Source organism: Clinocottus analis, unplaced genomic scaffold (assembly GCF_023055335.1).
Source record: "Clinocottus analis isolate CAN_PGR_092001 unplaced genomic scaffold, fCliAna1.0.p SCAF_22, whole genome shotgun sequence".
Taxonomy (NCBI): Eukaryota; Metazoa; Chordata; class Actinopteri; order Perciformes; family Cottidae; genus Clinocottus; species Clinocottus analis.
Window position 1 is genome coordinate 11,846,176 of NW_027175954.1, and position 25,011 is coordinate 11,871,186.

Sequence of the window (25,011 nt, forward strand, 5' to 3'; positions counted from 1 at the left end):
GTCTCCTTTATATAGGGGGACCGACCCAGCCACTCATTAATGCCCGATGCAACATCCGGACTCGTTCGTTCCACATACGTCAGGTAGACAATGAATATGGCAATCAATGCTGACTGTTTTTCTCGAGGTGGATTGTATTAATAACAACATTATTATAATATATCTACAATAATTTGTGCACTGGTCCATTGGTCCAGATGTGCGCAGTTGACACTGTTCCTTGTGTAGAGCAGATGGAACTGTCCTTTTTGGCGCAGTGGTGCGTCAGTGTTTGATGCATGTTGCACATTCACACTTTAACCTGAAAAATCATACCGTAATTATTCTGCCAGAAAGCACATATTTAACTCTTATAAGCACTATCACTGTTTCTGTATTGACAGTAACAAATATTACGAACCGAGAAAACCAAAATGTCTCAACGAACCCAATGAGGATGCACTTCAAAGCCTGCATCGGTTGTTTCAACTAGCAGGTTATAACTGTAACTGGTTGTTGAATCATTGCAGTGACACTTTCCATTATAGTTTCAACATTAGGCGGAAATCAATATTTTAAAGGTTCAAAATGAAATCACGTTTGTTTTGTGCTTCTTTTTCTCAAACGTGTGCAGTGAGAATGAGGCTAATGTATGAAAGAAGAGATGCTGAAAATGGACTTTGTGAGAAAGAGAACAAAAGAGAGAGGTGTGAGTTTCACTTTTAGGTTATGGACGAGTGGAAATTAAACGAGGACTTTCCATTTTAAACCCTGCATCTTGTGTCGAAGTATTGGCTTTAAGGTTGCACGTTGGGACTTTCGAGCTGAATCTTTAAAAAGAAAACACCTTTAAGATCTTAATTCATATTCAATAATGTTTTTAAGTTTAAGTAAAGTAAAGATAGTATCAGTTTCATCTGGCGTATATTTCGTTTTTCGCAGAGTTCCTTGAAAACAGCGTCCCACTGACTGGCCTTTGCTGCCCTCTGCTGTCAGATTGAAGCACTGCATGAAAACATGACTACGACAAATTAAGCCCACTGGGCTGTTTTGACTAAAGTGAATGCAGCATTGGCTTCTGGATGTTCAGATTAATTGACGATGGAGGAACTGTGAGCTGACAGGTCATAGAGCAGGGGTGTCAAACTCGTTTTAGAGAAGGGGCCACATGCTGCCCATTTTGAACTCAAGTGGGCCGGACCACTAAAATCACAGCATAATAACGCATAATTAAAAACAATGTTTTCTCTATGTTTAAATCATTGGAGAAGATTTTTAGATGCTGAACTCTATTTTAAGGTATTTCAACAATTAACTAGAAACATAAAGACCAAAAATTTAGACATCAGCCCTCTGTTTGTCTACCTGGGCTCTCCTCTGCAGATTCCCTTGCTTTGTGACACGTTTGTGACGCCACTTTCATGACGTAATCCATGCTTAACGACTTGCAAAACAATAATATCAGTGCTAACATATATTGCGACACGATTATAAGCAGAGGATCAAAGGTTTGAATCCCAGCTCTGCTAATTTTAGTCTAAAAAATGTTTTTATTTATTTTTTCTTCTGTTGGACTGGACCTCCTGGCGGGCCAGATCTGGCCTGTGGGCCGTATGTTTGACACCCCTGAGAGCCTTCCGCAGGCAGAGAGAAGTCTGTTTACACCTCTACATAGCAAACTATAGCTCTGGTTTGGACTTCTGTGACGAATTAAAAGAGAAGAAACTTGCCTAATGTGGTCTGCACAAATAGAAAACCCCAAACCTTCATACGACTTTATCTGCACATCACGATTAAGTATTACCCATATGCTGAATTTACCATCAGTCAACATTTCCTATCAAGAAAGACAAAGAGATGAAATCCAAAAATATATATTTAATGTACAGTTAAAAAATACTACCATGTTGCGGTTCTGACACAGAGTTGAACCTCACTCGGGCTGCTTCTAATGACCTCACACAGGTGATCTACCGTCCAGGGTAGACTACCACATGCTGTGGTAGTCTAGAGAGAGAGAGAGAGAGAGAGAGAGAGAGAGAGAGAGAGAGAGAGAGAGAGAGAGAGAGAGAGAGAGAGAGAGAGAGAGAGAGATTAGAATGTTATCTGGCAAACAAAAGAAAACACAATATGTGGTCACTGTTCGCCAGGTCAGGTTGAGACAGAGATGCACTTCCTCCTAAAATGTGTTAAATATAGTGAAACAAGAGAAATGTGGCTGGACCGGCTCAGCTCAAAGATCAGAGAGCTGGAAGAATCTACCAGACTAAGAATCTTGCTGGGAGAAGGAAACACAGCACAACTTGTTGCTCCTTATGTCCTGTTGTGTCACAACCTGGGGGACAGTGAGTGACACGCGCACGCATACACACACACACACACACTCACAATCTGTATTATTATTATTGTTGTATATTTCTATTCTGTTTTTTCTGATGCTTTGATGCTTTTGATGCTTAGAGATTTCCCAAGAAGAAAACAAAAGGCAAAACAAGCAAACAGTCAGGTTCAAGTATCAACCCTGATTGGGCTTTTCTAACTGTTTCAGGTGCCATTTTCAGGCTGACACGAGAAAAGGTCATTGTTACTGTTCACGAGAGGAGCTGCAAACTGAGAGACGCACAATGTACTGATGCAGAATATTCAAATGTTAGTAAATCAGATTTTGACAGGGAGACATCTAGTTATTATGATGTCAATGGAAAATATTTTATTTCCTAGAGTATCTGTAGAAATGCCTCTTTGACCTGTGCTGTAATATTGAGGAAGGCTTACGGTCATTTCTGTGCTCTGGTAGAATGAATTTGAAATCGAACGACTGGCTTCAAGCTTTAAGTGTGTTTGAGGTTCTTCAAAATCAAAGAGTAAAGGTAATCACAGCTAATTTTTTTTTAAATATATATATAGTTCCCTTAATTTTAAACCAGTGTGGCAAGACAATGGCAATACTGTATACTGTTTTCTGAATATCTGAACATCTTTGAATAAAATCTGTATGTAATCACCTTAACCTCAAAGCCATCCTTTCATTTTGGACCCACACCAAGGAATGTGCTATTGTTCCACTACTTATGAGCTGTGGGCAAGTAAACACGCTTACTGTTTTCTGTTACTGTTTAATATCCAGCGGTGGAAAATAACTATTGCATACACCCAATTTATATATATTAGTACAATTTTGAGTTACTATATTTAAGTATTTCCATTGTATGCTGCTTTATTCTGCTCTATACATTTGAGAGAGTAGTGCTGTACTTTTTACCCCAGGGTCTGACAGCTACTGTATAATTAGTAGTTCATTTTAAGATTAAGAATACAGAAAACAACAATATTTTTTATTGAGTTTGGCATATATTTTACACATTGACAATAATATTAATAATTCAATAAACACTTAAATATGTAGCTCTGGCTTCATAGTTATCAAGAGCAAAGATGAGAGACGTGACCATAAATCTGTGTGGCAGAACCTTTTGTTCTTTCCCACCTCATTAATCATTACTCCTTTTATGTATCTGGTGACCCTTTAGGGGTCCTGACTTGTAACCACAGGAATACACTAACTAACTGTATCTAGAACAGATTAAGTAACTCCACCTCGGCAGCTACAACAGTCAAATGCATTATGGCAACACTATAATGTAACACATAAAAAGGTATCAGTCTCAAGTGCATTTTTCTGGTAGAAGGAGAATTTATATATTTTTGAAATAATTGTGTCGTTTTACTAAAGTGCAAGTACTTGTATATTGTGTAAAACTGTTGTATTCTCCAGTAAATGATCTATTTCTTTCACCGCTGATGATATTAATCACAGAATACACACACACACACACACACACACACACACACACATATATATATATATATATATATATATATATATATATATATATATATATATATATATATATATATATATATATATCTGCACCTGAACAGTTGTGAAAGCAGTCAGCAAACAAGAGACAGCTTGTGCTTTCTTGTGTTGTTTTAGTTGACTTGGATAAACAGGACTGGACATTGAGCAAAGCACCGGAGTGGCCTTTCTCTTTGCAGTGCTGTAGGTCCACTATAAGCAAATTAGTGTGTGCATCAAGATCAATAGATAAAAGGTAGATCTACCTTGTTGCAGGCAACAGATAACGGACGCGAGACCGCGGTGTCACGTTTCTCTGCCACGACAGCACAGAGTCCCGCCTCCTCTTGATAGCCCGATAAACACCGCCCCCTGAACGTCTCATAACAACAGCTGTTAGCACAGAGACGCAGAGGAGAGAGGGAGAGACAGCGAAGAGCAGGCACAGCAGGAATACCCGTCCGCTGCCTGGCTTTACAGTGAAGACAGAAGGAGAAACCCCACATCAACGATTTATCTCCGACTTCGGCTCTGCTCACGGCGCATGCTCAGACCAACTGACGGTGCAGTTGTTTTATTCAGGAACTCAGAGGTGAGTACTGTAACGCACCGTCGCGGCCAAATCTGCCCCCTTCCCCGAGACTTTGGTTTTTTTTTTTGCTTCTTGGATCAGAGGCTAACGCGTTAGCTTTGTCCCGGACCGCTGCTGGCCGTCCTTCTCAGTACACGTCAGCCAGGACTGTTAGCTTAGCAGTTACGGTCCCGCGACCAGCGGCGGGACGCGGCTCGGTAACCTTTTCTTTGCTGCTAGCTTGTGATGACACTTTCACAACAAGTTAGCCGAAGCTAATCCCTCTCAGCAGTCACCGCAGAGCAGCCCGACATGTTTGTACTGCCCCGGAGATGGTGATGCTCCAACACAAATGGCATCTCAAAGTGTGTGTGTGTGTGTGTTTGTGTGTGTGTGTGTTTGTGTGTGTGTGTGTGTTACGTTAACGTGTAACGTTAGCATTGTTTGAGGTGTACGTCGACTCCAAACACCGACTTTGAGGAAACAAAGAATGTCACAAGTTGTGTTATGCCCCCTTTTTGTTCCACTGTTGTTGGCAGTCGTGTTAAGTTGTGGATTTGTTCTCCCCTTTAAGAGCCCAGTGGACCCAGCTCATACTGTCATATAGACATCAGGTAAAACATAATAAACATGCATTAGGATTACCCCCCCCCCCCACCTCCTCCGCCTTTGTTTCTTCTCCTCCGAAGCGGTGAAGTCAACATTGATGTCGGTGTGTTGATATTGTAATGCAGTGTTTGTGCACCACTCTCCTCTGCCTCAACATGCCTCTCATTTGCATTGACGCTGGCCCCGAGAAGGAGGAAGCTGACCTCCTCTGCCTCACCTTCCTGTAGCATCTCCTGTGGCTGTAGCATGATAAAGTGTCAGCCTGGGAGAAACCAAACCCTACATGGTTTGACACCGAGGCAGGAATTTACAAGGCTTTCCAGGGATTGTTGCGTGTCCTCTTTGGTCTCAGCCTTTCTGCTTGATATCTGGTGCTTTAACTTCGTCACGTTACTTGAGTAAATATTGCCTTCTTGTGAATGAGGCTTTGTTTAACTCTGTCTTGTGAGTTAGACGAGATGTTTTTTTTGTGTGCCAGGTTGCACTGCCACTGGTCTGACCTCTTGCTGACAGCATGTTCCCTCGTGACACATCATGACCTCTATTTGCATTTTGAGCGCATCACATGATTATCCCTGATTTAAGGATGATGATTAAGCTGATCTTCTGAGTCCCACATATCTTTCACAAGTGGAAAGAAGTACTGAAATTGGCTCAAATACTCTTTTTTGAGGTTGTTCTTTTGATCAAATACATTTGCCACGCAAATACAAAATGGCTGTCTTTATGAAGTGGCCGAAATCTTAACGATTGAAACTGTTCAGCAAAACTGGGTGGTGGCGATGCTATTGCACGAGAGTTCAAGTTCATGTAGAACGAATAACAAGCCACCTGAGAACCATGACACAACATCCGCAGTACGTGCAAAGTACCAATCAAGATAAAGGCAATAAAAGTGCACGCCAAACCCTGGGATGTATGTAAAGAGGCTTCTGATGTTTTCAGCCAACTCATCCAGTAACAACCAACAACAGACGAGGCCGACATGAACAATTTGGACAGCTTTGTGGTCATGATGTGTCACAGGTCCGGTGCAGCCGGTGGTGCAATCATCCCTCCTACTCAAGATGCTCCGTTCCAGCAAGTAAAGCTTGCTGCCCCACCAGGCGAGATACACATGGGGTCAATCAGTACTTCAACCAGAAGCCCAGACTCCTGCTGACCGGGTGATTAGTGGCAGACTGATCGCCCCCCTGTTACCCACAACTGACCAAGTGCAAATTTAAAATCCTTAGAAAGTGCTTTTGTGACCACTTCGGTCTTGCTTGCACAGCACCGTGGTTCTGCAGATGTGAAGCTTATACTCCATTTCAACAGAGAGCATAGATTAGTTGATTATACATTTACATTAAACATTTACTCAAACTGTTGGTCCTATTTAGGGTTACAGATCAACATAACATAATTTCTAATAAACGTAATGCTAATATAATGTTGCATTTGTGTATTTTGTACATGACATTTTTAATTATTGCTTGAATATCAGACAGAAATTTAAAAAAAAAAAATACAACAGAATTGTGCAAATCGGTCCGCAAAATTAAATTACAACTGAAAATAAAAATATGTAAACTTCTAGCCATCTCTAAAAATTGCATCTCTTTTGAAATAGATGTGGATAATGGGGACTTAAAAAAATAAAAAACACCCAAGAAGTCGAGTCAAAAACACATGTTGGTGTTTCTTTTCTGATTTAAAAGATTTTGTTTTGCTTATCTGTTCTACTGTTTGTGCAGTAAAGAACCCTAAAGTTCAGTCACTCATTTGTACGACGCAAACATTGTCTGAAGTGATCGTATTTGGTTGTGTTTGACCATCCACTTTTAAATTGAGCATATCCATATGTGTTGCTTCTCCTCAGGCACGAAACATTTTTAAAGATGACCACTTCATGGAGCGACAGACTGCAGAACTACGCAGACTTACCTGCCAACATGGACGGCGTGTCAATGAAAAAATACAGAAGAGAGCCATACCATAGGTAAGAAATGTATATGGAGGGGTACATAACTAACCCCAAAGACTTTTACTCTGAAGAAATGTATATTTGTAAAGTCAGTTGATCCCACTTGAAAAGTGAATTGGTTACAACCGCAACATCTTTTCCTTAGATATACTAATCCATGCAACAAATACAAAATGTGAACAAACTGCAGCAGCATCAGGAATACTTTTTGGAAGTTAAAACAAGAAGTTAAATAATGGATGGTTGTTCAGACTCTGAACCAAATCGCTGCTAAACGGCAAACTCCGGCTTCAAAGACCGACATAAAAGACTTGTCAATTCCATGTAATTTCCAATTATTTTCACTGAGACGAAACAAATCATCCCATACATTTACAAACTTATTAATCGTGTTTTCTTTTAGCCACATTACTTGTCATGAGGTTGAGAAGACGCCTTACTAGGTCATGCCTCGAGCTTTGAGAGCTTGACTCTTTCAGCAGGTTTGGTTGGTTCACACACTGTAGAAGCAGTCGATTGTGTTTTGGGTGTGTTCTTCATACTCTTGTGCAAAATTCCTCTCGGCCTCAAGGCAAAATGTCACCAGACAGCTGATGATCATGGATTTGAGTGCATGAATACAAAGCGTGTAGCTAGCTTCAAGGCAAAAATTATACCCTCATTCATTGTGTTTCGAACTAACACTTAGTTGTTTAAACAACTTGCACAATAGCAAAGTACTTCCATAGAGGGACTTTCTTGTTCCTGTACCTGTTGACTGACAACGCCCTGACTGAAGGGCTCATGTAGGGAGACATTTAGTAATAAAACGTGCGTTGTCGTTCAATGTTTAACCCGGCTTCAAACATGCATGTCCACTGGGTACTGCTGTTCTTTCACAGCATTATATAATACGCAACGCTCGCAGGGTTTACAAAGCTGTCACTCATCTGTGAGCTGTGTGTGTGTGTGTACTGACACAAGACCCCTGGTCTTTGATTGCCCCCCCCAACCCCCTCTCCCCTCTCCCCCTACGCCCTGCAGATACTCACATGCTGAGATAACAAAAGGTACAAAGGTGGTGTTGCGCTCACTCAGACAATATGCTCGTTACATAAATTCTGCTTAATCTGCTCAGGCATTCATGTAAGATGCAAGAGGCCAATGAAAGGGACATTGTGTTTATCTCACAGACGGACGGAGACCATTACTTCAAAGTAGGAGCTCAGCTAAAACAATGTACCCGGACAGTGAGCTGCGTATCACATAGCAGAGGGCTGACGACTCTCTGCCAAGCGCAGATAAACGTTCCATCTCAGGGACTCCAATCACTGTCTACGTGAGATTAGAGGGCAGCGGAAAAAATCTGTCTGGTGGTCGCACAGCTGCGGTCAGATGGAGTACAAGTTGTGGAGAGATTGCGTTGTGGGTGTGGCCCATGTGGGATATTTGAGGCAGTGGTGTTGTCAGCAGGACCAAAGTCTCTGGTAATCAAGTCATCCAACCCATTGTCAATAGGGGTGAGTTTAAGAGAGGCCTTATGATTAATGAATGCCCTTTACTTACTCCCCACATGCGTTGAGCAAGAGGTCATATCTGAAATGACAACAGCTCAACAAAATACAAGAGATTTAGCTTCGAATCCCTCTCTGGAAACAGCGTTTACCCACTTAGCGCAGAGAAATATTGACAGTAGTCGTGCATTTGTTATATTGAGGCATATTTTGTGTATTCAAGCAGCGTAAGGCCATACCAATTATCCTGTAAGCAACTGAATGCCTTGATACATACCACTAATGACATTTATCGATGTGAATAGTCAAGTTTTACTATTTTAAAAACTAGATTTGAAAATCATATTCAAGTGTTTTGGGTTTAAGGTCTTTTTTTGGTATTTTTTTGGATTACTTAATTTTAAGTTTTAGACTTCAAGCAAACCTATTTAATATGTATACATTTTATCAACTGTAAAACTAACTTTTTGAAAATATCATATGAATAGCACTCAAAGTAAGAATAAAAAGTTTGGCTGAAATGAACATCCCTAAAACGTTTTGCCAATTATTACATTTTCAATCAGGTATTTGGATCCGTTATCATTTCCATAAAGTCCATCCATTTAAAATAAAGCGTGCTCCTGCGAGTGTTTACTTGGAGGCACATCTCAGTCTGGTGAGCAGCTGTCGCTGTGAGGCAGCAGCTTGGTTCTACCTGACTTGTGATGGTTCTGGATGTCTTTGAGGGCCCACAAACATCATGCTGCACAACAACAAGCCTGACTGACAACACACAACAACAGAGAATGACACAGAAGGGCCACAATCATTTTTGCAACAAGTCAGAAAATGTCTGAATGGCAAGAAAGCAAAGGGAGGGAGAGAGAGAGAGAGAGAGAGAAGAGAGGGTGGGGGGCATTGTTTGTGGCTGCCCTGTGTAGCTGGAGCAGGACCCACCAACGGAGAGTCAAACTGAAGTTTAATTTCGCACAGAATGCATCGCCAGTCGTCCGCTGGACTAACATCTAAATGGGAACTCGTTCACTACGGATCTGCTGCCAGGTATTTCACAAGGGATTTTTGAGATTGGTGAAGATGTCACAGATTAATTGCCTTGCAGAGTTTTGCATCGCAGTAATGTGCTTGACAAGAGTGACGTAATGTAGCTTGTATTTCATTGTGACATAGAGGATTTTCAACAATTTTCATCTTATTTATAGCATTATAAATATTGACTTGTGTACATTAGGAACATTTAACGACGCTGAAGAAGAGATGTGTAGCTCTGTGCCAACAGTCAGAGCAGCATGTGTCAGCCAGGCTATGTAAACATCGTCTGTAGCCGTGGCCGCAGTGTCCTGATTGATTTATGAGTCAGCACGTTCAAGCTGCACGTTTCCTAGAAGATTGACACGCTTTGAGCTGAGTCTGTCAGGTTTCACAATCCTCTGGTTTAGAGTTTTGTAAACTTCCTGTGGTTTTAGCAGCCACTGGACTCGATGTGTGTGGTTTTAGGTTACTCAACAATTTCTGTTTTTTTGTTACCCATTTTAGTGCTGCACATTTGTGTAATTATATGCTGCAACTTTAGTTAGACTTTGTAGTTTCTGACACGTGATTCATTCAAACATTTTATTTTGAATTGTTATGTTGATGTAAAATGCAAAACAAACATTGAGGCCATGCATCGTTAAGTCTTGTGATATGCAGTATTTCAGTTTACGTTCAAACAATTTCAGATATTGTCACAACGGATGATCTTTGCTTTGGATATCTATCGTTTTGCTTTACCTAAGCAAGATGTCATAGTCACTGAGAAACACACATTTTAACACCGTATAACTCATGCAGACGTCGTGTCTTTTAACAGGACTAAAGTTATATGGGATAACTTTCTTTAGAATTAAAATGACCATCCTTTGTGCTCAAGCAGCAACGGAAAAGTGAATGTGTTGTCATGTTTCCATTATTCAATTATAACATATGTTAAAAACTTTTTTTTTCGACCAATTTGATATAATGGTTTCTAGATATTAAATAATGCTCCACATGGCGCCTTGTTGGGTTCAGACATGCTCAATGTGTGATATTGGATTTCAGGTTTTTTTGTTATGAGCAGAAAAGTGACAGACAGATTTTTGATTAAAACACTTTTTGAAACCCCAAAGTATCTTAGTTTCTCACTACAAACCATAAGCACAGTGCATGTGGTGCAACATGTGTATTACAATTCTAATGGCACTTTGATGTCCGTTACTAACTAACAAACTGCGTGCGTGTGTCTTATTGAGTTAGAGCATTGTTTTGGTACGTGTTCACAATATCCATTTTCTGGATTCTGAATAGACCGTATTATTTAGCCCACAATCTGGGTCCTTTCAGTCGTGACTCAGCTTCTTTTGATTCTGCCAGAGTAAATGCTAATCTTGTTGTTGAATTTTGCGTTGCAACTAAAACATTTACCTCCAACTTGTCTGTTGCAGAGTGTTTGTCAACAGAAGCTTGGCAATGGAGAAGATTAAATGCTTTGGCTTTGACATGGATTACACTTTAGCAGGTGAGTTGAGTTTCTGGTTGTTTACAGTCTGTTAAAGATGAGGATTTCAATGCTTGTATTACTTTTTTGGTAATTGAATGTCTGGATTTTATTTTCTGACTTTCATAATTTGATCCTTTAACACACTTAGCCATATTTCTACCATTTAGTAGCTTAAATAATTCAAACCGAAAAGACAAACGATTCATCAATAATTAGAACAACCAAAAGGTTCAGCCCTATACAATACTTTTAAATGTTAAGTACGTAGATTAGGTAGGCCAGAGGGTTGCATAGCAGATCCTCAGTTTCCATGGATTATCCTTCCTGTGGTCCAAGTGTCACTTGATATCCCAGATTAAAGGAAAAGGTTTTCCCAAAAACAAATTTCAGTTACTGAGTCTCTTTTTGACCTTTTTACCCTGTGTGTTTTGCGTAGATGTTAAAGTCTACACTATCTGTTCTTTTCAACCCTATATTTGGCTATCCTACCATCCACCCCCACAGAACTGTAGGCTGTTGACCACAATATATTATTTAGGTCAATGCCGGTGACACAGGGGACACTAAAACATAACAAATATTTAGCAGTTCCCTGGTCCACAAAGTCGATTATATTGATATGTTGGTTTTCCTACTAACTTGTTGCCGGGCCAAAAATATCCTGATTTTTCATGCCACTTTGCTATGTGACTCAGCTCCAGTTTTTGGTCTCACCGGCTCTATAAATAAATCCTCCCCGACTTTGAAAAGCAGGTCACGTTTGTTTGTTGAGTTCACCAGCGATGGGCCCTTTTGAGAACGGGGGATCACTCGTAGTCCCTCTCTGGCTGTGTACCCCGATCCCTGACCAGAGGGCAGGAGATGCTGCACACGCTCAGCTGTTGACATGACTCTTTATGGGTGATCATAACTAGGTGTTAATGTTTACGGGAAGCTTGGCTATCAAGTATCTTTTTGGAGGGTGTTCAGGTTTTGATCCCAGAGGTACTCCATCAACTCCTGGGAGCTGGTAGTGTCAAAGCAAAGCTGCTGCTTAATCACAGCGCCGTGGCTGACTGCACCACTTGTTTTTAGAGGGTGTTAAACAGTTTAGGTTGGTGCTTTTTACAAAAATAAATAAAAAGAAATCCCCAAAACTTAATTCTGGATGAAACTGACATTTTTTTTAAAAAGTTGACAGAGAACAGAAAACAAATCTGAGGATTTTGTGTGAGGTTTCAGAAAAATATAGCATGATTTCTGAAACATTGACACATTATAGGAATAGAGGAATTCTGTTCATGTTGCCTGCTTCTATTGTTCTGTTTTTTAAGTAGTTTTTCACTTTCTGTAATTTTTCCTTCCATGACAGTGTTATAAAACAAAAAAGCTATTAATCTTATCAAACGTTAACATGTTTTGAGTAACATGTTTGTGTCCTACCTTTTCCTGCCTTTTATTGTCCCCGAGTGGCACAATAAAGTTTATTGTATTGTGTATTTATGATCCAAATATATAAAGATCAAAGGTTGCAAACTATCACACTGCATGCATACATGTCACAGATTTTGTAATGTTTTACAAGACTAAATTAACATTGTGTTGCAACTTTGCCTGAGTTAATCTTTGTGCTCCTAAAGGATCACATGTACCCTGCAGAACATGTTGCTCAAACAGACAATTAAGCCCAGATTGCATTAAGCGCTGCACGTAGTTTTGTCCTAGTTTTCCGACAGACTTTTGGCTTGAATGTATGTCCCCCAGGCTGTGCTCAAGTTTTCTCCTTTTTCCACAATTTGTTTGACGGTGTCACAAATCTGTGACAAAGGCCTACATTTGCATGTTAGTGTGTGCACGGATAAATTAAGACAGTGAAGGAGTTGGTTTCTAATACAGACTGATATGTGACACGATTCAGTCTGTGTGGGACCCTTTATAGGATTTGGATTTAGTGGAGTATTAGTAGAAGTGTGTGTGTGTGTGTGTGTGTGTGTGTGTGTGCGTGTGTGTGCGTGTGTTACATTTGGGCTTAAGGCGAGCTGGCCTATAAACTTTGCAGAGACACCACACACACACTTCAGCAAATGGAGCAGCGAGGGTATAATTAACTGGCAACAATCTCATCAGAGACTGAAGTTAACAGATCCCTGAAGTTAAGGCCGCTTCTCGCCCCAATTTGAAGTAGATCGCTGCATGTGTGTGTCTGTGTGTGTGCGTGTGAATTTGACAGCGTGAGAAATGTGAGAAGGGGTTGGCCTACAGCAGGGGAGCAAGGACCCCATAAAACAGAAATGCAAAAGTCAAGGACACTGCAAGCAACAATAACACAACTTCCTTTCTGCACTCGAAGGCTGTAACACAAACCCTTTTTAATAACATCTGTTGATACTTTCTTAGCCTCGTTAACTACAATAGGTTTTTAATAACATTAAATATAAATAACATTTTGCGACATTTGAATTCAAACTGTATTTGCTGACTGCATAAATAGGTTTCGTAAAAGAAAGTCCTTCTCCTTTTAGACCAATAGAGGAAATAAAGTCACTTTCTGAATGAATAAAAAACAACTTTATATTTCCCCACCCCCCCCGAAACATTAGCTTTTGTTTTTCGCTTCCTTTAATATGAACATATTATGTAATGAAAAATACTTGAGGTTTGACACCAAGTTTTGTGGCGCTTTTCATGTCATAATATAATAAGATAATGTTTTTATTCCTAACTACATTTGAACTGTTTCACGTTTAGTCAATTTTTTAGAGAAAAACTTCAGATTTTAAGAAGTTTTCAGGGGACTTAACGGTTCAATATTGTCATGTAAAACTTCTTGACCCTTAATGACAAGTCTCACTCACTTGTCCCAAGGTCAACGTGGGAAACGAGCTGTCCAGTGAACTAAAGAGAGAGAGTGAGAGAGAGAGACGATAGCAAAGGTGACTCATTGGGAAACGTCTCCTGAAATAGTTTTCTTTGTAGAGCCTCAGAGCTACGAGTAGGGATGGAATGACATGGAGTTAATCCATAATCCTGAGTGATTTGAAAAAGATGTCTCGCGCACTATCATAGAAGATAAGTGGGAAAAAAAGGAATAATAGTGTATTTATTAAGAAAATTATAAAATATGATGACCTTATTTCAGATTGTTTGACCTTTTCACTTCAATAAGAAATGCCCCATCTGTGATGCAATACAAATAGTTGTTTCTTTATCAAATGTATGGTAAAGTTCCAGTATCTTTTTAAAGTGAGTTTTAAGCATATTTTTATGATTCATCAGGATAATATTCTGAATTGCAATTTGATTTTTGCTAAGATAATTGTCCAATCAAAAGTTTCTATCGTCCCATGCATAATGACAAGTCGGGGACGACGAGGAATAATTGAAGTTGGTGTTTGCTACTGCTCCGGGCACAGGGCCCAAACCTTCAGTTTGCTAGGAGACCACAGCGGGGGGTGGAGGGGACTGGGGGGGCTTGAACTGTGAGGGACGACGTGACTATAATGCGGAAACAGGCTCCGGCTTACAGAGTAGGGGTGTCAACGAAAAGACAAAGCTTTACTGGACTCAAGAGGTTTCTGTAACTCTGTGCACACTCATTATGTTTCTGTGTACAACCCTGCATTGGACACAAGTGCACACGCATCCATTTTGCAGAGTGAGACACAGATGTTTTACAGTTTGTCCTGCAGTACTGTTCCCCCCCCTCCCTACATCCCCCCCTTCACCCCCTCCTATCCCAGCATAATGAGCCAATATATCTTCCGTCTCCAGGGGCCCTGCTTCACCCCGCTGGGAGTGTCGAAAGCGGACGACAACAACACAAGCGCATTCTTCTATCGTATTTATAACATCTGACATATTCTTTTCCCAGTGTCGCATAGCTTTTCAATCCTCTGCCGTTCTATTCTGAGCGCAGCATCATCCCCCCCCCCCCCCCCCCTCTCCCACCTCGTTTTGGTAAATATCTGGTTCTGGCGGTTAAGCGGTGGGGGGCTTGTCGTCGGTCTCAGCAGGACTCATTAGAGCCGCTGCTGAAGGTTGAGTGACTTTTGCTTTTCACGCCTGATCCTGTTCCTTTTGTGGATTTGCGTGCTGGACATAGAGGTCCTGGTTGATAGCGAGGAGAGAGTGTGTCTGACTGGTGGTTCACTGGAAAGTGAGGACATGTCAAATTACTGGAACAACACCGCAGACTCTCGAGTGGACGAGGGCGCCTTGGAAAAGTCTCATGTACGTGTTGTGCAACACAAGTGGGCTCTAATATGTATGTCACCTCTAATGAAATGTTGTTTGCCATATACATCAACACCGGCTCATGTTCCTCAACTGTAGACATAATACAGCAGGTTATGTACATTTAAAGCAGAATTACCGGGTTATTAAGCCAGGACTTTAAAAAAAACATATCAAATTGTTTAAGTAATTTTACATGAGATTACTGACCAAACTGTACTGTGGTCCCTTTTTATTGCAGTAATTTTAGTCAAACTGTGCATCTGTTTTGTGTTTACTTTCCAGTGTACAAGTCACCAGAGTACGAGTCACTGGGCTTCGAGCTGACAGTGGAGCGACTGGTTTCCATCGGTTACCCCCAGGAGCTGCTCAGCTTCGTCTATGACCCATCGTTCCCCACCAGGTCGGACCAATTAGACCCACTGTACAGACCTCATGATGATGCTGCTTTTATTGCCTCAGCTCTCATCATTTTCAACCCTTTAAAAAGCTAACCTCAGTGGATGTGCCGAGGATATAAAGCAGTGCTGTGGGAGAAGTTGTTCAATGTGAATTTACACTCCAGGAAAATAACTGATAATAACTGTAATCGCATCACAAATGATGGCGGTTAAAATGCCAGATGTTGTTACCAAGAGATAAGTTCATGTAATTCTCTATTGTAGACTTATAGAAGCTTATTCCTCTGCCTTTCAGGGGCCTTGTGTTTGATACCATGTACGGAAACCTGTTGAAGGTTGACGCCTACGGTAACATCCTGGTCTGTTGCCATGGATTCAACTTCCTCCGAGGGTAAGTATGTCCAACATCCCACCCCCATCTTCTAAAAAAGATTGTAAATCAAAATGTTGCATGTCAATTGTGTATATTTGGCATTGTCTCCATTTGTGTGAGCACAAGAAAGAAGACAAATGAAAATGTAATCGTGTCTTTTCTCTTTTCCCAGCCCTGAGATCCGTGAGCGGTACCCAAACAAGTTCATCCAGAGAGATGACACAGAACGCTTTTATATCCTTAACACACTCTTCAACCTGCCAGGTAAGGCCTCTGAGCACAGAGGAGAATGCCATGGGGATAAAATAAACAAGCCAGAAAGAGCTTTGTCCTGAATGAAAGCTGATTGTTTCAGTATGATCTGGGATGTCGGCGCAGAAAGCTTTCCCTGCAGGTTAAAGATGAGTGACTTCTTCCTGCCTTTCTGTTCCCTTTACAGAGACCTACCTCTTTGCCTGCCTTGTGGATTTCTTCTCCAACTGTGACAGATACACAAGGTAAGAAACTGTTGGTAACACTATCTGTCACGCAACACGTTTCTGGGCACCGCATGGTGATGCAAAGACAGTCGCAAGCCAAACTGGGTCAAGAGCAAACCCTGCAGCATGAGAGGGTCACGGTGTCACAACTGCTAATCTAAGCTGATTGTTTTAAAAAGGAAATTAAAGAGACAATATTTTTTGAGAACAATGATTTATTAATCTCTTCTACTAATTGTAGAAAAAGCATGACTTCTTATCAAAATGAGATATGGATGACAAATGCTCTCACTAACTATTTAAGGACAATTACACGTTGATGTAGCTAAACGGTAATCTTTTAGGTTACAGTGAGGAGAGATATTGGCCTGTAAATTGCTCGATAATGTAATCTAGAATGGCTGCATGTCCTTTGTCCTCTGAAACCTGGTTGTTGGTCTTTTAGGGGGAGAATGCTTTCCTGTTTGGCTGGGGACCCCTCCAACAAGGGAAGGCTATCCCATTTAAAAGCAAACAAAAAAACAAATGTCATGTTTTTGAAAGCCTTCTCTAAAGATGTGGCCTGTCCGACGGCTGTGTACGTGCGTGTCTCTGCTCCTCTCCCCCAGCTGTGAATCCGGCTTCAAAAATGGTGACCTCTTCATGTCCTATAAGAGCATGTTCCAGGACGTCCGCGACGCCGTCGACTGGGTCCATTTCAAGGTGAGACAATTTCTGATGGTTATGATTGCCACCTCAGTTTTTCAGTTATTGAACTGTCATTTTCTTTTGGGTGCTAATGCTCTTGTCTGGGCATGACCATGCTCAGTGCTGATGGCAATCTGGCCTTTGGATACTCATACGCCTGTAGTTTGGTTTATTTGGTTCAGATCAAGGAATAATCATGCATTTTAGCGAGAGATTTAAGTTTGAAGCAATATGGAGTCAACAGGTAACTGGACAGTTTCAGCGCTACGAGGAAAGTCAAACTCTGGGGACTGACAGCAGGTCATGCTGCAGCTGCCTGACTGTTACCTCCCATGTTTATTTATCTTCTCTGCTGTCACAAAGTGCATATGAAGAAATAACTGGGTACAAGCAGAATCAGGCAACGGATCTTACATATGTTTGTAACGAAATACTACAGGAACGGATTTAATTGTAGATTAGCGTTTGCATTCTTCCTAAAACCACATACAGTGTCTACTGTCACAACATCATCTGTTACGTCTGCTTTGCTTTCACAAAACAAACTAAATGCCACAAGTCGTCACGTGTTTTGTGTCCCTTATGACTGTTTCTAAATGGAATGAACTGTTACTAATGCTTTTATCTTTAGAGGTCAGAAGACTGTAATTCATTTAAAAGTGTTTAGTATGACTCCTGTTTCTCACATTACAGGGTACGCTGAAGGAGAAGACGGTTGAGAACTTGGAGAAATATGTAGTGAGAGATGTAAGTAGTTGGTAATCATTGCTGCAAGTGTGTTGTGTTGGAAAACAAATACACGGTGTAAAACATACACTGAGAGGCTGGTTTGTTAAGATGCCGAAACCTTCAGTCTTTTTATTTCTTTCCTTCCGCTCTGCTCCCACCAGGGGAAGCTGCCTCTTCTTCTCAGCAGAATGAATGAAGTAGCCAAGGTTTTCTTGGCTACCAACAGCGACTACAAATACACTAATGTGAGTATATGCGTGCAGGTGTGAGACAGATTATGAAAACGTTGAGGTCCTTTTCTCTGAGTCTCTACTCGTCTGTTGGCAGCTGTATTGACTCTAAACACTGCTGTGTTTGATTTAAACGTCGCTGCGTTGTGTTCTCACAGAAAATCATGACCTACCTGTTTGACTTCCCCCATGGCCCAAAGGTAAAGAATGTCTTTCCTTTTGATCGCACGGTTTTTCTACATGCAGGTGAAGGTGATGGACATTTTGTGCTCATGTGTGACTTCATTGCTTGTTTGTATTCAGCCTGGTTCCTCCCACCGGCCCTGGCAGTCCTACTTTGATCTGATCCTCGTGGACGCCAGGAAGCCGCTGTTCTTCGGGGAGGGCACGGTGCTCAGACAAGTCGACACGGTGAGCAGACGCAGAGCGCACAGCGGAGACGGGAGACGCTGTTGTTGATGTGTGTACGGCATGAGAACATGCTGCAGACCGGTTGCATGTCAGCTTTTTAAGCTGATGCAAAGAAAGGATCCCAAAGTTAAACACACGACAATACCAATAATATTTCTTTAAGTTACAAATGTAATAATCATCAAACTGACTCTACTTCTTAAAGTCTGAATTGAAGACTTGAATTCATATTTGTTTGTCTTGACAAATGGTTGAAATGCACAGTAACAGCTGCACAGCCTAACAAAAGTAGATGACTCATAGATATTTGGAAACCTCTGCTCAGATTCAGCGTGCGGAAGGCTGGATTGATTTAATATGCTAAAGGTGTTATAGCTAAAATTCATGAATCACTCATTATGGGCTGTCTTTGTTTACCAGGACTGCAGAAAAACTATATTTAATGGACAAGAGTATGTGTTAAAAAGTAATTGTCGTGGTTTATACTATACTAATCATCCTGCTATCTATAAACTGTATTGCCTTTACTATCTATAAACCTTATACATAGTAGATGGGTTCTAACATAATGACAGGTATTCTCTTTAAAGTAAAGATTAGAGTTTATAGAGGGGGAACAACTAAAGATTTTTTAACTACGTGAGGAAAAGCAAACATTTATATACTGGATATGGCTTTTAAGGTTTACCGAAGCTCGGCTTATTTCTTAGTCTCAGAATATACACTCATGTAAAGAAGGGTTGTGGCTATTTTGTCCATGTTAGCAGTTTCCAGCTGGGATGGTGCCACAGTTCCTCTCACTAATCTGCTGTATGTGTTCTTCATTTCAGATAACAGGGCGTTTAAAGATAGGAACCTACACGGGACCTCTGCAGCATGGTATAGTCTACTCTGGTGGTAAGACTCTATTTTCCCTCAGTCCTTCATTCTTTGACCTAGTGTTGTGTGTAGCAGTTGTAATTAATAAAACAAATTCAGGTAATTAAACATCATCTTTCTCTAGGTTCCTCCGACATTGTGTGCGACCTGCTGGGGGCCAAAGGGAAGGACATAGTTTACATCGGGGACCACATCTTTGGAGACATCCTCAAGTCTAAGAAACGCCAGGGCTGGAGGACGTTCCTGGTTATACCGGAGCTGGCCCAGGAGCTGCACGTGTGGACCGACAAGAGCTGTACGTTTGTACAAAAACACAAAAGCACGTGTCTACAAACGTACAAAGTGACACGTAGAATTATAGTCTGGCCGCATGTGTATGTACCTGCAATGCGACTTATTGTTTTACCAAGACCTGCCCTCCGTGCGGCATTATAAAACGTTCTCAACAGGGACCTGACCTCGGACAGCCGCTATCATACCGTTTTCACTTTTCAGAAAAAGACACGAGTAGCACAAAAGCTAAACATGATAAAGGGCGTCTAATCACTTGGTACGGAGTCAAACACGGACTCTGGATAGTCACATTCTCCTGCATCAAGAGCGTTTATACACAAGCTAACTAGTGGTAGAACACTAGATATGCACCGTAGATCTACCTGACACTAACCCTGTTCTTGTGTGTTATAGCGTTATTCGAGGAACTGCAGGGCCTGGACATTTTCTTGGCAGAACTCTACAAGTAAGGACTCCATACGTTCGCCTCCCTTTCCTTCACCATGTCCCACCTCCCTCATCATCACGTGTCTTACACAAGTTGTGCTGCTCTTTGCTCTCTCTGCTGTAAGAAGAGTGTGTTTGCAAGGGAACAACAGAGTCAAAAGGGTCCGCTCCCGCAGGCCTGCCTGATAACCGGGTTCACTGTGGTTATTTATAGTCTGTAACGACTCTCTTTTGCACTCCGCCTCTTTGACACATTACCTTTAAGCAGACTTGATATCCTCCCCCTCCCCATCCCTCATACTATCCTCATCCTCTTTCTCCCGGTTCTTCCTCAGACATCTGGACAGCAGCAGCAATGAAAGGCCAGACATCAGCACTCTTCAAAGAAGAGTCAAGGTACGACCTTAATCACCTCTGTTTCTATGACGACAAGACACCTGGCCATATGCTTTTAACACCGGCTGCCTAGAGACGGCCTCGTGACCAATGCCCATATTTAAAGTGTGTTTGATACCGCTTATGTGTCTGCTGGAGTCTAATCATTAACAATAATCCACTCCTCAACAAAGAACTCCCTCCCAGTGCCTGTTGTTGCTGGTTTAGTTGTATAAATAAACAACCACGTCAACGTTGTGGTTCAGATGCCATACTCTCTGATATCCTTTCAGAAGGAAGCATTTTGCAGCTCCTCAGTTTCGTCTCTTTTCTCCTTCTTGCCTTTTTTTTAGAAAGTGACACACGACATGGACATGTGCTACGGCATGATGGGAAGCCTTTTCCGCAGCGGCTCCAGACAGACTTTGTTTGCCTCTCAAGTGATGCGTTACGCCGACTTGTACGCAGCCTCCTTCATCAACCTGCTGTACTACCCCTTCAGCTACCTCTTCAGAGCGGCACATGTACTGGTGAGTCCCTGGATGTAAATAAAAGGAGCTGCATTGACACACACACACAGACACACACACACAACTTGATAGTTAGGGCAAATTCCACTATATCTGACTCATACAGATATGAAGTCTTGTCTTATTATTAGGATTTTAAAACCCTCAAAGGTTAAAATGAGTCATTATTTTTTCTTTACTATGTTCACATTGATGAAATACTCCAATATCGTCCTTTAGTTCAGGAACCTTAAACTCTCAGCGTCTTTAATGGTTGCTCCCTTGCTACTGGGGACGGGGGGTTGTATAAGCACGCACCCGTTCTTAAAACACCCGTTTCAAAGCACAGTGCCCGACACACCGGTTAAATAAACAGCGGACTCATCCAGTAAGTCAACTCGTGTTGCCAAGTTGTTTTTTTTCACATTTTGTCTTTCTTTTTTCCCAGATGCCGCATGAGTCGACGGTGGAACACGCCCATGTGGACATCGACACAGAGTCGCCGCTGGCCACACGCAACCGCACCCACTGCAGCGACTGCAAGGACCTGGACTGCAAACGCAACCAGATGACCCGCTCCTTCAGCGAGATCAAACCTCCCAACCTGTTCCCCCAGACTCCCCAGGAAATTACTCACTGCCACGATGAGGATGATGATGAAGAAGAAGAGGAGGAGGAGGAAGAAGAAGAGGAAGAAGAAGAAGAGTAAAAAGCTGAACATGGAGAAGACAGTTTCTGCCTCCTCATGTTTCTTAGTGGAGTTGGATAGTTATCTTTTAGTGTGTGTGTGTGTGTGTGTGTGTGTGTGTGTGTGTGTGTGTGTGTGTGTGTGTGTGTGTGTGTGTGTGTGTGTGTGTGTGAGAATACTGTATGCACACACAAAAGATTTCTGAGGAAATATTAAAGGACCAGTTCAGATCATAATAATCTCAGAAGACTGCACGCATGCTCGGTCCTCTCAAAGACAACCTATCCTAGCTTCATTCTAAAAAACAATTGAAACAACAAATTCCTTTTATTTAGATTTCATTGGTATTGTCACAGCCAGAAAGACAGAACATCACATGATGTTTTAAAGTCAGACTTTTAGGCCCTACTGGTGGATTGAATAGATGCATTCACATTCATACTGAAACCCATCAGACGTGGGTCAGTAAAGTGCAGTTTTAATTGTAACAAACTAACCTTGCTGACATAGTGTGCCCATTATAATCAAACAAACTACTGTTCAGCTACGGTGTCAAAAAAATAATGTACATACTGTATGAAAACACTTTTTATGCAACATGGGAACAACGTTCAGTTTTTCATCTGTTTAGTTTACTTTTGTGTGTTGGGGGTGTGTGTTTCTGTGTGTGTCTCACTTGTGTGTTGGGGTGTGTGTCTCACTTGTGTGTTGGGGTGTGTGTTTCTGTGTGTGTGTCTCACTTGTGTGTTGGGGTGTGTGTCTCACTCAGAGAGCAGCCTTCTGAGAGACGGTAAGCTGAGAATCCATTGAACTAAACTGAAGCACAAGCTGGGGTTCAACACGCATGTTTGGTCTGAAGTTACCACGTTGTGGCTCTTGAACTGATATTTAGTTACCAAGCAACAATGAGGTAACTGTATTATATGCCAATAGACTCTGTGACAACGCTGAAGTACAGTAGTGTTTCTGGGTGAATGGATTAACGCCATAAACAGCAAACATGCAGTATTTGCTCTGTTTTTGTTCGTTGTTGTCCGTTATTCAGGAAGATGAGACTTGAGTATTTAAGTTGACTGTTTCAGAGGGTTTTATTTTCGATGGCGGAGAGCAACAGAGCGTGGAGTGATCTCTGTCAAGTTTTAACCAGAGTATGAAAGTAGCCTCAGTGTGCAAGGAAATAAGGTGTGTTTTTTTAGACTGTAGGGTAAAAAAGCTCAGCACATAATGTCAGGCTGTGATTAGCTTGCTTTGTTTATCTTTTTTAGTTTTGCAGCTTTGTTGATTTAAAAAAAAAAAGAAGAAAAATCTGACAAATATTTTTTCTTTGCTTACTGTGGGAAACGTTGACACAGCGCGTGTGCAGTATTCTTCTGTTGGGCCTTTTTAACGCTGAAACGTACATGTTTTACATAAGTTTATGTGAACGGCGCTCTCATGAGTTTGTTGGCTTCCTGGTCCCTCGCTGGAGAATAGAGCCACAAACTGTTTGCACCACCTTGTAATATTTGCAAAATAATTGTGAAGGAACCATGCATTCATCGACATTTTCTTTTGCCCTCTTTTCCGAATAGCCGCGCCCGTTCCAAGCTAGTGCAAAGATCCGACGCAAAAACAGACATTTGGATATCTCTCATGTGAAATAACACAAATTGTTCAAGCTTTGTCAGAAAACAGTGTTTTCATGTCAGACCTCAGCACCCATAATGAGAAGCTGATGGGGAATATACGTTTAGTCCAGTTATCGCTGGCACGTCCATTTGTTCCAGTTTAATGCGTTTGTCCGGATGCGTCAGTGTTACTATGCAGAACACTGAGAGAGCTGTCTTTTTGTATTTCACCTTTTAACCGGCGTATCCTGTGTTAACTTCCTCACCTTTTTATACTTGGTCTACTTGCTGCATGAGTCCTGTAAGTGTTGGACCGGCCCGTTGATTTAGGCCACAAAAGGGAAGAAACATGCAATCTACTTTTTGCATCATTTTTGTTTGGCTTGATGTGGTGAAAAGTGAATGTGTTTCACTCTGTGGTGATTCATTGAGTCAAAGAAGCACATTCAGCGGTTTGTCCAATTTTGATTATTGTCATTATCATTTTTTTCCAACTTTTTTAATTTTTAATGAACTATATTATGCATATTATTGATTTTGTTTGTTGAACATGGATTAACTGGATATGCTCCATGAGGCAGCTGCTTTGCCAACAGGAAATAGTATTTTCTTTGCATATTTAATATATGCATGTGGAAATATGCAGCATCTCTGCTAAGATTATGATGGCATTATTTTGTCATTATAGTTTACATGGGGACAAAAAAAATTACAAATCTGTGGAAATAAATAAAATAAATGTACAAGGGGAAATTGGAATAGTAATATACTAAGTACCGTAACAGATATGTTACTTGTAATCAATACCATGGGGTTATTTTTATTTTTCTAAGCCAGTGTTTTTAAATGATCTTGGTTTACATAAACTGTAAATAGACATTTCCATGTAATTGTTTTCACACATTTTCTGTCACTCGGACTAAAGCCTGTAGAAGAGGTTATAGTGCTTAGAAGACGTGTATCTATTGTTGTGATGCCCTGAATGTATCCACATTAACAGGTGCCAAAACCGTCACCTTTCATTTTCCAAACTTTAGTAATCCTTTTGTTTTTATGCATATCAATTCATGTTCTCCCAAACAGTGTTTGTTTGTTTGATTCCAGAAAATATCCTACACACTGTACATTAAGGTAAATTACATAAAAAATGTAGAATAAAGATAGTTTTTCATAATGTTGTTGTTATTATTTTACTACTTTGTCGGGCCGGATTACCGTCCAGGAACGGTGTGCAATCGTTTGTAGCAATTGAATATTGTATGCAGCATTAAAACAGTGGTGAAATGTAGCAAAGTACATTTACTTTACTGAACTAACAGAGGTACTTAAGTACACTTTAGTATTTCCATTGAATGTTACTTTTTACTTTATAGAAAAGCCAATATTGTACATTGCATAGTTTCCAGTAACTTTGCAGATTTATTTTATTGATACAAAATATAAATATTTTTATATATAGTTTTATTTAAAGGAATTAGCTTTATCGTTACCAGCAGAACATTATTGTTCTTACTAATGCATTACTAATTATAATCCAGTCATGAGTTTGATGAGCCATTCTTCAGAAGTACTTTTGGTCCTTTATGTATATTCTGATGCTAATAATTTTGTACTTTTACTTTACTTTAGAGTGCATGACTTTTACTTCAGAGTATTTTTACACAGTGGTATTGCTACTTTTACTGAAGTAAACTCAGAGTACTTCTTTCACAA

The 25,011-nt window shown here is 40.9% G+C and overlaps 1 protein-coding gene across 2 annotated transcripts; it reads left to right on the top strand.

The window, feature by feature from the left end:
* The first annotated feature begins 4,345 nt into the window (after positions 1-4,345).
* On the top strand, positions 4,346-24,472 carry LOC137792946 (cytosolic purine 5'-nucleotidase). Of its 2 annotated transcripts, XM_068588779.1 has the most exons (18): positions 4,346-4,430; positions 6,880-6,999; positions 10,943-11,016; positions 15,496-15,613; positions 15,907-16,002; positions 16,157-16,248; positions 16,424-16,481; positions 17,072-17,165; positions 17,844-17,897; positions 18,041-18,124; positions 18,268-18,309; positions 18,413-18,520; positions 19,351-19,417; positions 19,524-19,694; positions 20,087-20,138; positions 20,455-20,515; positions 20,848-21,024; positions 21,452-24,472. In XM_068588779.1, the coding sequence occupies exons 2-18, from the start codon at positions 6,899-6,901 to the stop codon at positions 21,710-21,712; spliced, it is 1,710 nt and encodes a 569-aa protein (XP_068444880.1). In that variant the 5' UTR covers positions 4,346-4,430; positions 6,880-6,898; the 3' UTR covers positions 21,713-24,472. The 2 variants fall into 2 exon arrangements, with proteins under 2 accessions (XP_068444880.1, XP_068444881.1); XM_068588780.1 differs by lacking the exons at positions 4,346-4,430; positions 6,880-6,999; positions 10,943-11,016; ... (1 more) ...; positions 15,907-16,002; positions 16,157-16,248 and having other exon boundaries at positions 16,909-17,165.
* Positions 24,473-25,011: the final 539 nt, after the last annotated feature.